Raw genomic sequence first — 14,694 nt, 5'->3', positions numbered from 1 at the left:
GCAGGCACTTCTCCCAGGTTACAAATAGTCGGTCTTTGCTTGGCAGTATAGTGTTCTTATGGTGAATTAGAGCCCCCTGAGGGCTCAAAGCTTGTGCAAAGCAGCAGGCATTGTTAGCCTTTCCCCTATGAATACAGCCACATCCAGGGCCCATGGCCTGGCTAACAGGGGAAGCTTGAGAGTTATTTTCCCATTAGCACCACTGTACAAGCACAGTGTTCAGTCTTAAGCAGTGACTCTGGAGGCATAAATCGAACTTGTCGAAAGCTTCCTACTATGGATTACTATCTCTAGATCACAACTCTTTGTACAGGAGAAACAGGATCAGAGTCGTTTGAAGAAGGTAGATGGGAGAGACCTGGAAGGGTCCAAGCAGAGCTGCCTGATGGCCTTAAGAGCAGTGTATTGGCTTGTCAGAACTACTAATCTGGGAGTCAGAGGGCCATGTCCTAGCCTTGGCTCTGTGACACCAGATAGGCCACTGGTTTCCATACCTCGATTAATATGATAGGGTCTCTGATAGTCACAGCATGTAAGTTTTGGTCAATTTATAAGTTTAGGAAGTTTAGTTAGTTCCCAAATGAAGGCCTCATTCCAATTAACTAAATTTATAGCAGTTATCAGGACAACCGATGGCATATAGGCTTGAACCAAATTTTACCCCCTTGAGTGGTTGTATTCCAAAAGGGAGAATATTTTACACCCGAGATCCACGGTAGCATCTCAATCCCAATACTCTTTTACATTGAGTGCAAAAATTTATTTTTCTTTTCTTTTTTTTAATGTTTGCTACATGCCTTGAGTGACATGTATTCAATTCTGAAGAAGACAGTCTTGCCCCAAGGAACCTACAGTGTATTGGTGGAGACGGTAAATCCACCCCTATCAGGCACATAGCGAAGCACCCACCTCTGTGAGGGAGAACCAGAGCAAGCTTCCCAAGGACACGAGGTCAAAGTTGAGTTCAATTAGAAGATCCTACTAAGCTCCTTGAAGATTCAGGAGTGAATAAAACACTCTGTCCTTAAGAGATCCATGGGCTAAAGAGGAAGAGAACTCAAATACTTAGCTCTCAGACAACATGTCAGGGTTCCAGAAAGCAGACGATAGAGCAACTGCCTGGAGAAGGGTGAGATCATCATCATCATGAAGGATTCACAGGGAAGGGGGCATTTGAACCTGAGCCAGAGGACTAAGTAGAAATGCTGTAAGGGGAGATGAGGGGGAGGATATCCAGGGAAAACTAAAGAGGATGAGCTAGGATATGAGGGTGTGAATGGGCGTGCCCATGTGCGGACAAGCAATTAGTTCAGAGCACAGGGAAAATAAGCAGAGTGCACAGGGAGGGGATGAGGGGAGTAGGCACACCTCATCAATCTGATTTGTTGCCTGCTCCCTGGCCCTGCATTGTTACTCTGCCTGATACCCATCAAATCATCAATACTGGCCTTGGACGTCCCTCTAAAAGAGTTAACTCCAGTGCTGTTTACAAAATACATAGTAGAAAAATCAACATGGTTTTTCTTCCCCTGTATGAAAAGCTTTTGGTTTAAAAGATAGGGCAGGGTTCATTAGTTGAGATCCAAGAGCAAGCTGCGTAGATAGCTTGTGCAACCACCTAAATTCCATAGCAGGTGATGTCACCTATAAATGCCCTATAAATGGAGGAAGTCTTTGGTGCATCTGAATGATTTATCTGCACAGATACCCAGCGCTACCAGCATGGCTGTCTCAGTGCTGCGGCTGACACTTGTCCTGGGACTACTGGTCTTAATCCTGACGTGCCAGGCAGGTGAGTGCTTCTGACCTCAGCTCACACAAGGTGCATCGTCAGCCTGGACTGCAGGGAGGTGGTGGCACTGATCCAGATCATAAAGGGGAGAGGGGAGAAGGGGCCTTTGGGCAGTGCAGAAAGAGCACTAGACTAGGAGACAAGAGGCAGGTCTTCTAACCAAAAGAAAGTAGGATTTTTATTCAAATGTGCTTCAATTACAGCCTCTACTCTTGGTAAATGAATAAAGTTTGGAAGGACCTTTTTTTATATATATTCATGTGATATAGTAACACTATCATATTATAAATTTCTTGGCAGCCAGGAGAGGATTCATTTTTTGATAATTCTAACTAATAATGTTTGGTGGTAAAAAAAATGTATAGTCTGGAGTAAGACTCCTAGGCTTGGTTCTACCATTAAGCAGAAATGTGACTTCAGGCATGTTACTTGACATCTCTGGGCCTCACACGTTGAAGGAATTATCAATTGTTAACTTTCTCATAAACTTATCATGAAAATTAGAGACAAAAACCATAAAAGCACCTGGCCCTTAATAAGCACCCAGTAACTATTAACTGCTATTGTTATCACATATTATCTCATTTGATTCTCATAATAATCCTCTTAAGTAAATAGGTCAAGTTTTATCATTGTCCTTTTGGCAGGCTGACAGACAAAGCCTAAAGAAGGAAAATCACTCGGGCATAGACACAGGTAGATGTGGCGTGCCTGGGTCTGAAACCCCAAGTCCCTCCATTCTGTCCATTGTGACTCAGTGCCTACTTCTCTTCAAAAGATTTATTTTTTAACGTTTATTTATTTATTTTGAGAGAGAGTGTGTGAGCAAGCATGTGTGCATGCATGAGCGAGGGAGGGGCAGAGAGAGAGGGACAGAGAGAATCCAAAGCAGGCTCAGCACTGTCAGCACAGAGCCCGATGTGGGGCTTGCTCTCACGAACAGTGAGATCGACCTGAGCCAAAGTCAAGAGTCAGATGTTTAGCCAACTGAGCCACCCAGGTGCCCCATGCCCACTTCTGTTATGCCTGTCCCAAGGACATAGGGTACCACAGGCAGCTCGCAAAATTCTCATTATTTTTGGCCTGCAGAAGATGGTGAGCTCTTGACTGGTCTCCATTCAGAAGGATAGGTCAGAAAACAGACCAGGGAAACCATTTAGTTACAGAGCCTTTTGAACTGTTCTAAATGTAACTTAGCAGAATTCAACACCCTTGGCCACGCACTGTCCACCAGCACAACATACAAGCAGGCACTCTAACGGAATTACCACAGAGGTGGCTTCAGACATTACCATATCTGTCAACTTCTAACAATCTCCACAGTAACATGAAAGGTGAGATTTATATCCTAAAGACCAGTCCCCAGCTCTTTCTCTCATAAACGTTGAAAGTGGTTAAATCAGTTCACTGCTTTGAACCTGTTTCTTCATCTGTAAAATGGGCCAACAATCAACTTCACTTAGCCAAATGAATTTGCCTTTGTAATCACTTTGTAAACTATAAATACTATACAAATATCAGCAGTATTGTGTTTTTTTTCAGAACTTCATAACTGACTGAAAAACTCAACCAAGTAGTTAATGTAAATAAAGACCCGTCCATATTATATTAGAAAAGAAAAAATATTCTATTAGCTTTAATAGTGTGTTTCCAGTACATCAAATTTGTTCATTTTTATTATGTTTATTTATTTTCCTGTTTTTCAACATTTTCAAATTTCTTAATATTTTAACTACTTTTTAAAATTTTCATAATCCCCTAAAGCACTAGAGGAGAAAGCTACTATTAATCCTTTTGTTGCTACTACTATTATTATTAACATATTCTTATATTTTATTATATATGTACCATTATTATATATATTCACCCATTATATTATATATAATATATATCCATAATAATGCAGCAAGCATTTATTGTGGATTTGCCTTGGGCCTGGTACTGTGATAAGTGGCATATATATATAATATAGATATATAGATATGGGTATATGCATATATCTGCATATATATACATTTAATATATATTATATGTGTGAAAGATATATAAAATATCTTTCAATCCTGACAGTAACACAATGAGTAAACTGAGAGACCGAGTAGTTAAGAATTCTGTGCAAGGTTCCATGGCAGATTTTTTGTTGTTGAAGACAGGAATCAAACTCAGGTATATAGGACTCCAAAACATATGGTCCATCATACTCTAAAACCTCTTAATATAGACATGGCCCAAGGACTGGAGCCAAGGATCCAATCTTCACACATATTCCAAACCAGGGTCTTTGCATAGTGACAGGCTGGCATTCAGTGTCATATTAAGATAAAAATTCAATAAAATTAACTTGTTATGCAAGTAACCATACAGCAATACGGGAAAGAGGAACTCACTTTTCACATAAGGAATTGCTATTTTGTATCTGGTAAATGCCTAGAGCGGAAAACTGCTTGAAGATAGTATTATATCATATAGATAACACATTCTGTGGAGTTAAAACAATTCAGGTTCAAACCCTGGCTCAGCCACATTCTAGATGTGTGATTTTAGGTGAGTCATTTAACTTCTCAGAGCACCTGTTTTCTCTCCTATAAAACCGTTAATACCTTCACTGAACTAAATAAAGATTAAGGCATGTCATGAAAACATAATCCCAGTACCTGCTCAATTAAATAAGCACATTATAAATTTGCATTATCTTTCCTTCTTCTTGTGATGAGAACAGAGCAGTTCTGGCCACTGAGCTGGCACTGGACTTTATGTAAGGATCATGTCTAATATGTTCATTCATATCTCAACTCTTCGCATATGCTATGTACATAATAGTAGGCTCAAAAAATACTTACTAAATGAAAACATTAATAACAGCTGAATGAACAAATACTTGGCAACCGGTATACTGATTTTGGTTATAGGTCCCAGATTCATGCTCCTCTCAAATCTTTTGTTATGGCATAGTAAACAACCAATATTTGCAAAACTGACAGCTGCATGTTTTGACTAAGAGTTTCTATTTTAGGATATAATAGAGATGTGAGGCTTCTAACAGTTTTTGACAGCCTCTATGCTAAAAGCTAGTTAGATCTCTTTTATTCAGAGTCAGGAGGAACAGTGACTAGATGTTGGAACTCTTTGAATCAAAACTTACCACATGAAATACAGGACACCCAGTCAAGTTTGAATTTCAGATAAATAATGAATAATCTATTAGGTTAAGTATAACCTGGATATTGCATGGTCATTCTTATACCAAAAATCTTTTGTCGTTTATATGACATTTAATTGGGTATCCTGTATTTTATTTACCAAATCTGTCAACACTATGTGTGAGGCTACAAGAAAACTAAAAGACAAAAATCCCACTTTATCCTGGCACCAGGGTCCAGAGGGGAGGCCACTTGAAGCTACTAACTGCTATTTTCCCATTACTTTTAATCTCCTGAACCACTGAGACCTCAAAGCAAAGCCAAAATTCCCCAAAGGAACTTGCATGTCACCAACCTCACTCCCTGGACCCTTGGTTCTCATTCCAAAAGGCATTTGATTAAGAGTTAAGGGTAAGAAACCTGAATTTACTGTTCCATCTTCTCTTGCAATCTGTGAGGTCTCCTGCAAGTCACTTAGCTTTTTCAGTTTCTTATAAGGCTGCATACCCCATAAGACTGGCCGAGGGTAAAATCACACAGCATTTGCGAAGTCATTAATTACAGAACTATAAAATGATGTACCAGTGATAGAATTTCTCCTTCTCACCATCCTTATTATTCTACTCTCAATCTTGTAACACACTTGTGGCTAGACTACAACTTTTCTGTCAAAGACTATACAACTCATTTTTGTTGTTGTTGAGAACTTGTATTTTATGTCATCTATGCCTGTCATAGAGAATATAAAGAAACAGAGATATTTCTATTGTTAAAAGGAGGGTATGCCGTTCAGCGCAGAGTGCTTACAAATCCAGATTTTAATACCAGACATGGGTTCAATTCTGTTTTGGCTGCTTACTAACCCGGTGACTTTGAACCAGCTCCTAAACTTCGCTCAACTTCCACCTCTTGACCTTTAACTTGAGATAGTAGTTTTGCCTACCTCACAGGGATGCTGTAAGAATAAACTAATGTAACAATACATTAGCTTGTCTGACATAGGTATATCCTCAATAAATGCTACCCATTATTATGCCATCACTATTATCATTACCATGGGCCAGGGATTACGTGGAGAAAAATACATTAAAATGGGCACTCTGTATTTCAATCCTGGAACTGGCATTTACTAGCTGCTTAACTCTGGACAAGTTACTTAACTTCCATGAGCTTCAATTTTCTCAACCAGAAAGGAAACCAATGTCTACCTAAGTATCAATATCTGCTGTATTTAGGAATAAATGAGATGATGCATGTGACGACTTTGGCCAGGCAGGCATCAAATGTTTGATAACTATAACTGTACGAGGCTATATAACTAATGAAAGGAGGTCAAAGGCAGTCTTGGGGTTCCCTTCAAAGAAAAGAGGCTTCCCTTGTTGCAGAGAATCACCTCTGAGATTCTGTTTTGTTTTTCAGATGACAAACCAGATGACAAGCCAGACAACTCAGACAAAAAACCAGAGCCAGATTTTCCAAATTTCCTAAACCTCTTGGGCACAGAGATCATTGAGAACGCAGTGGAGTTCATCCTCCGCTCCATGACGAGGAGCACGTAAGCACTGAGACAAACGTTGCTTTTGTCCAGTTTGCTGTTGGTAATGACCATATTGCATTAAAATCAATGAGAAACAAAACTGTGGTGTATGACACTGTATTATTTCAGTTGAAAAGTATTGCCCTGTCTTGAGATATATTTGCATCTGAATGACTTTCGCTGAACTCTTTTGGAGTGTGCACATTCCCCACAAGTGCATCCATAAAATATTTTTAATCTCAGGACGCAATAGGAAGAAGAGCCCTGGACCAGGGAACAGAAAGCCAGGTTCTGGTCTTGACACATGTGCTTCTTGGCTGGGTGACCTTGAGCAAGGGCCCTTCCTCGCTGAGTGTCTCAGTTTCCTCACCTGTAAAGTTAAAATAATAAAGGACCCACCCAGGGCATGCACTCTAATTCTTTGGTGAAGGTGATGTATTCATTAGTGATAGATGTGGTATGTCCCGCCTTTATTTTCTAGTTTGAGAAACTCGAGAGGGTTAGCAGAGAGAGTAGCTGATCTCTCATCAGAGACAACCTAGAGAAGCTCTCATATGAGTGTTGATCATGAGGGATTGCCAAGGTGGCAGCGCATAGAGCCCAGAATCTTCCCAGTGTTCTCTACCTGCTCCCAAGCCCCTACACACAACTCCTAACACATCTTACTCCAGTCTACACAGCTCTGATTTTCACATCTACTTCGCCCTATTCTCATTTGTCCCACAATAATCTCCCCACTTTCAGCTCTCCAGGATCTAATTTGTTTTGAATTTCCAGGTGCTTTCAATCTCCACCTTGCTGAGTCTCTGCCTCTAATTCTCTCCTTCCTAGACCCCCAAGCAGAGTTTGACAATGTGTGCTCTATAATCCCCTGGAGAATTTATACAAAATGAAGTTTCCTTCATCCCATCTTGCGTCTTCCTAGGACAAAGCGAAGAGTATCCTTTCGAACAAGCTTTCTGGCGATTCTGATATTCCACCAATTTTGAAAGCCTTCGATTAGATGCTCTGGACCTTGAAGGTCCACATACTCTTTAAAGTTTTATTCACATTTTTTATAAGTATGCATCTTTGCATTTTTCTAGGGAAAATGTTTCTGGCTTTTATTAGATTCTCAAAGTGGTCCATGACCAATAACAGATTAAGAATCACTTCTATCTAGAAGTAATCAGGGGCCGTGTTGTAATCTGTGATCTGTTTGGATCAATCTACCATCATGTGGATGGGCAGGATTCTGCATACCATCCTTATGCACAAATTACTGAAACTCACAGATGTTTATTTTTGTAGTGCTATTTTTCCTATTGTGGTTGCTTTTGCAACTGCTGACTTTCCATGACTGTTAATGTAAACAAGAAGACACTGACTGACAAGCAAGCAGGAGTAACGCCCATTATGTACAAAGCACCTATTAGACTCCAGTTGAATTCCTGTTGTTGTAAATCAAAAGAACAGCAAGAAAGGAGTTGAAACAATAATATACGTTTCTAGTCCTTCCCTGGGGAATTCCCCAGATGTGACTAGCACTTTTAGTTTTCTCTGTTAACCCTGAAAGCTCCTTATTGGAAATACTGGAGAACTGCTTGCTGTCAGTTCTGGGTTCAGGAACAGTACCTCAACTTCAACCATTTTCTCTTTTCCTCATTGTAGATGTGCTTGCTGTTTCTGGAACTTAAACCATCTCAGGCTCTCTGCCTTTGCTTTCATTTCTGCCTAAAATTCTCTTTCCTTCTCTTGTGACTAGTGCTTGTCCTGAAGCTCATCTGAGAGTCACCCCCTCAGAGGGGCACCTGGGTGGCTCTGTCGGTTGACTGTCTGACTCTTGATGTGGGCTCAGGCCGTGATCTCTGGGTCTGTGCTGACAGCGTGCAGACTGCTTAGGATTCTCTCCCTCTCTCTCTGCCCCTTCTCTGCTGGCATTCCCCCCTTCAAAATATATAAACTTTAAAAAAAAAGTAAAAGTCACCTCCTCAGAAAACAACTAGGGACCAGATCTAACTAGCTTCTCAGTACCTTATAGGTTAAGTGAGACACTTAGTAAATAATTATTGAAATGATTAATTAAGGAAAGGTATCTTCAAGATCAGATCTAAAATCCAATACCTCAGTTTGAGAAATACTGAGAGATCTTTGTTGAAAGACACAGCAATCCTTGCTCAAGTGAAAAATCTAGCTGTCCTTTCTCTGTCCAAGAAAGACGATAAATAGAATGGGGATAGGTATGGAGAGGAGCTCACCAAGAAGTATTTCTAAGCCTTTAGTGTACAAAGTAGGGACTGCAATTTTGAAGGAAAAATCTCAAATGTAAATTCCTTCTCAAAGATTTGCAGTCTGATGACACAGCAAAAGTAGTAATGACTAATATGCTAAACAAAATAAATATCAACAAAACATCACAGGCAATTTCTAGAGAAAAGAGCTGTGGTTGATACCAGGATGCTTAGGGATATGTTTATAACAGAGTAGAAAGAGAGTGATGGGAATGGGCTACTTCATAAAGATGAGAATTGTCTTTATTTACTCCAGTATATCTTGATGCCGAAGTACTGTGTCAGGCTAGATAAATGCTAGATATGTGCTTTCAGGTCAGTGAATAGAATAGCTTACCTCCTCCATTCTGGATTACTTCAGAGCCATGTCAGCTGGATTCTGGTCACCACTGTTCTGAAAAATATATATATTCTTAATTCCTCTGACCCCTTGAGAAGGCTCCAAATCTTGTGAATTTCCCCTAACCTGCTGGGTTCCCATGACATGGCATTTTCCTGTTTCTCTCCCTACCTCTAACCATTCTTTCTCATTCTTTTTATATAACTTTTCCTTATGTATCTTCCCCTTAAACATTACTCCTCAAGGCTCTAAATGTAACCTGCATGGGTTTTCACATGGGGCAGTACTGGGATCCAAGGACTTCTAAAATCAGATGTCTATTGCCTTCTTTTTTCTGAGCTACAGACTGAAATGATTAATTGCTTGCTACATTGACTACCCAAACCCATCATCCCACAAATCTGCTCCTCCTCACAAACTCCTTATTTCAGTGTCACATCCCCACCCACCGGACATCCAGAAACCTCAGGGTCTTTGTGGATCTTTCCTGCTTGTCACCACCTGCATTGCATTGCTGAATATTCTACTTCTAAATTTTTTCCCATTTCATTCCTTTTCTTCAACTCCACTGGCTAGTTTGTCTGGTGGAGTCCTTCATTACCTCTTTACTGAGTTCTTCTTATAAGATCTATGATGAGTTCCACTGTTTCTGCCTATCCTCACTCCAAATCATCCTCTACTTCTTATCAGAGTTATATAGCAAACACAAATTAAGTTCTATTACCGCCGAGCTTAAAATCTTTTTTTTTTTTGAAATTCCACAGCCTACAAAATCAGAACAAATGCTTTCAGCTGGTGTTATATGTTCTTATCCAGAAGCCAATCAATCACATAGCTCACTCCTGAACTCAAACTCCTGATGCCCCCAAAAACAAATGATTTGTTTCAGCATCAGTCATGTTTGGATAAACCCCCAACACGTTTGCACAGGGCTCTTCTCTCTGCCAGCAAGGTCTGGTCCCCAACCCCAACTCCATTCTGTTTACCTAGCAAATCTAACCATTTTCTAAAGTCCAATTCAAAGACTGGCTCTGTGAAGACATCACAGACCCCCACGATTACAAGTTGTAGGCATTCATACTTTGGATTTCATTATGCTTTATTGGAAGTTTCACATCGATTCTCTTTCCCTCCAGTTGCTTTAAATCACTTGTATCTGATTGTGTCTATTTTTTCCACTAGCCTATAAACTCCTCATAGGTCACATTTTGATCATCTTTATCTTTTCAGTACAGTGGTTCTAATATTAACTTCTGATTCTGGAATCCCCATTTTAGACTCTGCTTTGTCATTTATCAGACAGGTGACTTGGACAGGTTGTTTAATCTCTTTAGAAGTTTTTTTTCATACATAAAATGAGATAAAAATTCATTTATCTGTTTACTTATTGTGTATTTAATTTGAACATTTATTCATTTATACTATATGCCAGGCACTGTTCTAGTTACTAGACATATATTACCAAACAAATACACCAAAATATCTCTTATGCAATTTATATATGAATAGACACCCAATGAATAGTTTGTTGGCAGATTTAAAGAGATAATCATGCATAAATAGCTTGTAAACTACAAATGTTATGGAAGTCTTAAATCTTATTTTATTTATGACAGGAAAATCTGCAGAAGAAAGTAGGGGCTCAAACATTGTAAGACATTCTAGTGATCATTCTAATATTCTTGCTTAATCTCAATCATAACCCACTTTTTTCTCTTTCTTTTATTTTTCAAGAGGATTTATGGAATTTGATGATAAACAAGGAGAGCATTCAGCAAAGTGACTTCCCCAGGTGATTTTTAACTTATAATTTACAACTAAAATAATAGCATATTGAACAAAGAAAAAGGATCTGTCATATTTTATTTGCCTACTTATAAGCAGATCTGTCATATTTTATCTGCCTACTTATAAGCAGAAACAGTATTTCTTTTCTGGTTTGTTTTTGCTGTAGTTTCTTTTTTTTTAGTTTTTTAAATGTTTATCTATTTATTTTGAGAGAGAGAGAGAGAGAGAGAGAGATCAGAGAGGGCAAGAGCAGGGAAGGGGCAGAGAGAGAGGGAGAGAGAAAATCCCAAGCTGACAGCATGGAGCCCAATGATTGAACCATAAGATCATCAGATCATGACCTGAGCCGAAATCAGGAGTTAGATGCTTAATGGACTGAGCCACCCAGGCACCCCTCCATTCAGACTATCTTAATCACAAACAGGTACAGTTATTATCAGGATATTGAGGGTTTCTCCTTGAATCCCAAAAGCTCCCAAGGGACTAGAGCTACATGTGCTGGACTTCTAGACCTGTACTGTCCATCAGGTGGACAGGTGTCGCTGTACTAGGTTCTTAAAATTAATTTTAAATAGATGTATTTTTTGTCATCATAAAGTCACTGACCTAATAAGATTACCTTAAGAGCGGAGGCCCAACTGTGGGGTGAAACAAGTAAGCACTGAGGGTTAGGAGACCTGGTCCTGCCACAACTCTATCAGTAACTTGCCTTGCACACATAGCACCTATGACATGAGAAAAGTCACTAAAAGAGAAGGGCCCATGTAATTGTGCAGTTAATTACTCATGTGAAGAGTGAGCTCTGCTGAACCTAATGTCAGGAAAAAAGACTAACAAGCTCTCTAATCCCATATGTTGTATTTAGAGTAGTCCCCCGTTATCTGTGAGCGATACAGTCCAAGACACCGGTGGATGCCTGACACCGCAGATAGTACGAATTCCATATATACTATGTTTTTTCCTCTACAAACACACCTATAATAAAGTTTAATTTACCTATTGGGCACAGTAAGACATTAACAACAATAACTAATAATAAAATAGAAGAATTATGCTGCAAGAAAAGTTATGTAAATGTGGTTTTTCTCTCTCTCTCAGAAAATCTTACTGTACTGTACTCCCCCTTCCTCTTCTTGTGGTGATGTGAGATGATGGAGTGGCTGCAAGATGAGATGGAGTGAGGTGAATGACAGGCAGTGTGATACAGTGTTAGGCTCCTATCAATGTCCTGACATTGTCAGAAGGAGGATCTGCTTCCAGACTGCAGTTGAGCATGGGTAACAGGAGCTATGGAAAGCAAAACCACAAATAAGGAGGAACTACAAACAATATGGTTTGAGTGCTCAGAAACACCTGCTTTTTCCTTATTCTATTCTCTCCTGAGAATGGATATTGAAATATAAAAACAGAAATGATATAGCTGGGAAGGTAGCTGTTAATATCAGTAGCTAGCATGAATGAGTATGTACTGTGCTACTAAGCATTAAGCTGGGTGTTATATATGTAGTACCTAATTTAATTCAAATATCACTATGAAATGGTATTCATCCTCTTCTTTAATTTTGTAAGTAAAGAATGTGACCAAGTCACTAACATGGCCAAATTAGTAAGGGGAGAGAGAAGGATTTGAACATAGGCAGCCCGATTCTGGAGTGTGCCTTCTATCACTGAGCAGTTGTGCTAGTGGAGAGCAGAGAGCAGTGTAGGAGGAGGCAGTTGAAAACACTACGTGATCTTACACGTGGCTTCAAGGTGCCTATAGAAATAAAACACTACCTCTTTGGTTAGTTGAGTTACCTTACCTGCATCTCCAGGAAGCAAGGCCTTTCTCAACTTCTATTTCGTATCTTGTCTAGGAATACTCCTTTTCCCTATTGTCTTCATTTCGTAACTTGGGTCTTAGTAATGTAAGCTCAAGAAGCTATTATCATATTACCCAGGAACTTAGTCCACTCTTTTCCATGAGCTTCTAAGGACAGAAATCAGTCCTGGACATTAGAATCAAGACAAGCCGAACCCAGACTCATCTGATTCTCATGCCAAAGCCAGCTACGTTTCTAAAAACATTCACTTATGTTTGCACTTTTCCATTTCCATCATCTCAGGCAATAGCCTACCTCTGATTGCAGGTGTCCCGACTTTTAGCTGATTCATTCAGGCTGCTGGGATATACCTCTACCCATTGGCACCCACAGCCTGAATCTACAGAGCGCTACCCTAGCAGTTCAATGTATAAGCCACCCCAACAGACAAGGCAATATGAAGGAGTAGAAAGAGCATAAGACACAGAGAAGAGATCAGTTCAACTTCTAACTTGGATACTTATTGTCAGTTGGCCTCCTTGAGTTTCACTTTACTCCTTATGAAATGTTAAAAATCTTGGGAACTTAATTGTTGCAGAACTTGATGCCAGATTTTTTTAAAACTGTATATAAAAAAAACTTTGAGTAAATTCATGAACCAATTACAGATGCTCTAATGAGCATGGAGGAATGGCTCAACTGAGGGATATTAAAAAACTGGGCTAGAGAGAAGGAAGCCTCTAAAGCAAATATTTCATTTTGAATGGTTTGATCAGGAGTGTCTTTTAAAACAATAGTGACAGTGCATTTAATAAGTAGCTTTAAAAGTTGCACATGTATGATAATTGCTGCATCTAATCAAAATGAAGTCACCACTTTAGAATTACGTGACTCACAGCAATGCCCTATTTCTCCAGTATAGAAAATGTGGCCAAAGTTTGAGGTATTTCCTAAATTAAGATAGATAAATAGATACATAGATAGCCCATCCTTTCCTCTACAACTTATACTCTTTTCTTATGTGTTCCTTCATTCTTCTAGTGCTTATATAATCTGTACCTACTATGTGTCAGATTCTGCCAGTGCTATCAAGATAAATAAGGATGTCTGGCCATTGAGAAGTGGATAGTCTGGGCACAGTGCACTCTAGGACTGCGGAGGGAAATGACACAATCATGTATAAAAGTGCCTTGGGCATGCCTTGGATGAAGGAGCTAAGGAGAAACACCTGGAAGAAGGAGTGGTCATTGAAAGAGCTTTATCTGCGCACATTCTCAGAGCATGAACAGGGAGGGGCAAGGTCTTAAAAGCAAATCATCTAATAGCTGGACACTTATCTGAGAGCCTCTCAACCTCTGCTCAATCACATTGGTACAACCTCTTTATCTTAATAGGCTTAAAATCATATTTTCTGTTGTCCAGCATCACTTGAAATAAATCATAGGGATTCAAGTCCCCTAGTGTCTTAAGTCACTAGACATCTTAAGGTATAAATTATCTTTCTTATATTAAAAAAAAATCTGGATGAACCTCACTAAGCTATTATCAAAGAAGTAAAAATTAGGAAAGTACTTTCTGAATTCTTAATTTCTAATTACATGTTTTTAATTAAGAAAAAATATGACTATGGACCCACAAGATCTCATGTTTAGACTTGCTGAGTCAGAACTTCCAAGGGAGGGATCTGGGAATAAATACATTGGGTGTGGGGGTTGGGGGGGGACTAAATACATTTAATGCTCATGTAGCTGATGAGTAAAACTGCAGTTGGACATGACATTACTTAGTATCCACTCCATGATGTCTCATGGGAAAAACTTCTTGTAGAATTTAGAGGGGGGAAAACTGCCCTTCCTAAAAACTGCTTCTTCTTTTCTAAGATTTGTGTAGCATGGTATATTTCTTTCATTTTCTTTGTTCTTTTATTTTTTTAATATTTTAATGGGTTTTTTTTTTTTTTTTGAGAGAGAGAAAGAGAGAGAGTGTGTATCAGAGCACAAGAGAGGGAGGGGCAGACAGAGAGGG

General features: G+C 39.3%; 1 protein-coding gene across 1 annotated transcript; it reads left to right on the top strand.

Moving 5' to 3' along the window:
* The first annotated feature begins 1,722 nt into the window (after positions 1 to 1,722).
* On the top strand, positions 1,723 to 10,862 carry C6H5orf46 (chromosome 6 C5orf46 homolog). The gene is made up of 4 exons (XM_029941315.1): positions 1,723 to 1,792; positions 6,179 to 6,187; positions 6,352 to 6,487; positions 10,814 to 10,862. The coding sequence occupies exons 1-4, from the start codon at positions 1,723 to 1,725 to the stop codon at positions 10,860 to 10,862; spliced, it is 264 nt and encodes an 87-aa protein (XP_029797175.1).
* The last annotated feature ends 3,832 nt before the right edge of the window (positions 10,863 to 14,694 follow it).

This window comes from Suricata suricatta, chromosome 6 (genome assembly GCF_006229205.1).
Source record: "Suricata suricatta isolate VVHF042 chromosome 6, meerkat_22Aug2017_6uvM2_HiC, whole genome shotgun sequence".
NCBI lineage: Eukaryota > Metazoa > Chordata > Mammalia > Carnivora > Herpestidae > Suricata > Suricata suricatta.
The sequence above is the reverse complement of the archived record's forward strand: the minus strand, read 5'-3'. Positions and strand labels throughout refer to the sequence as shown.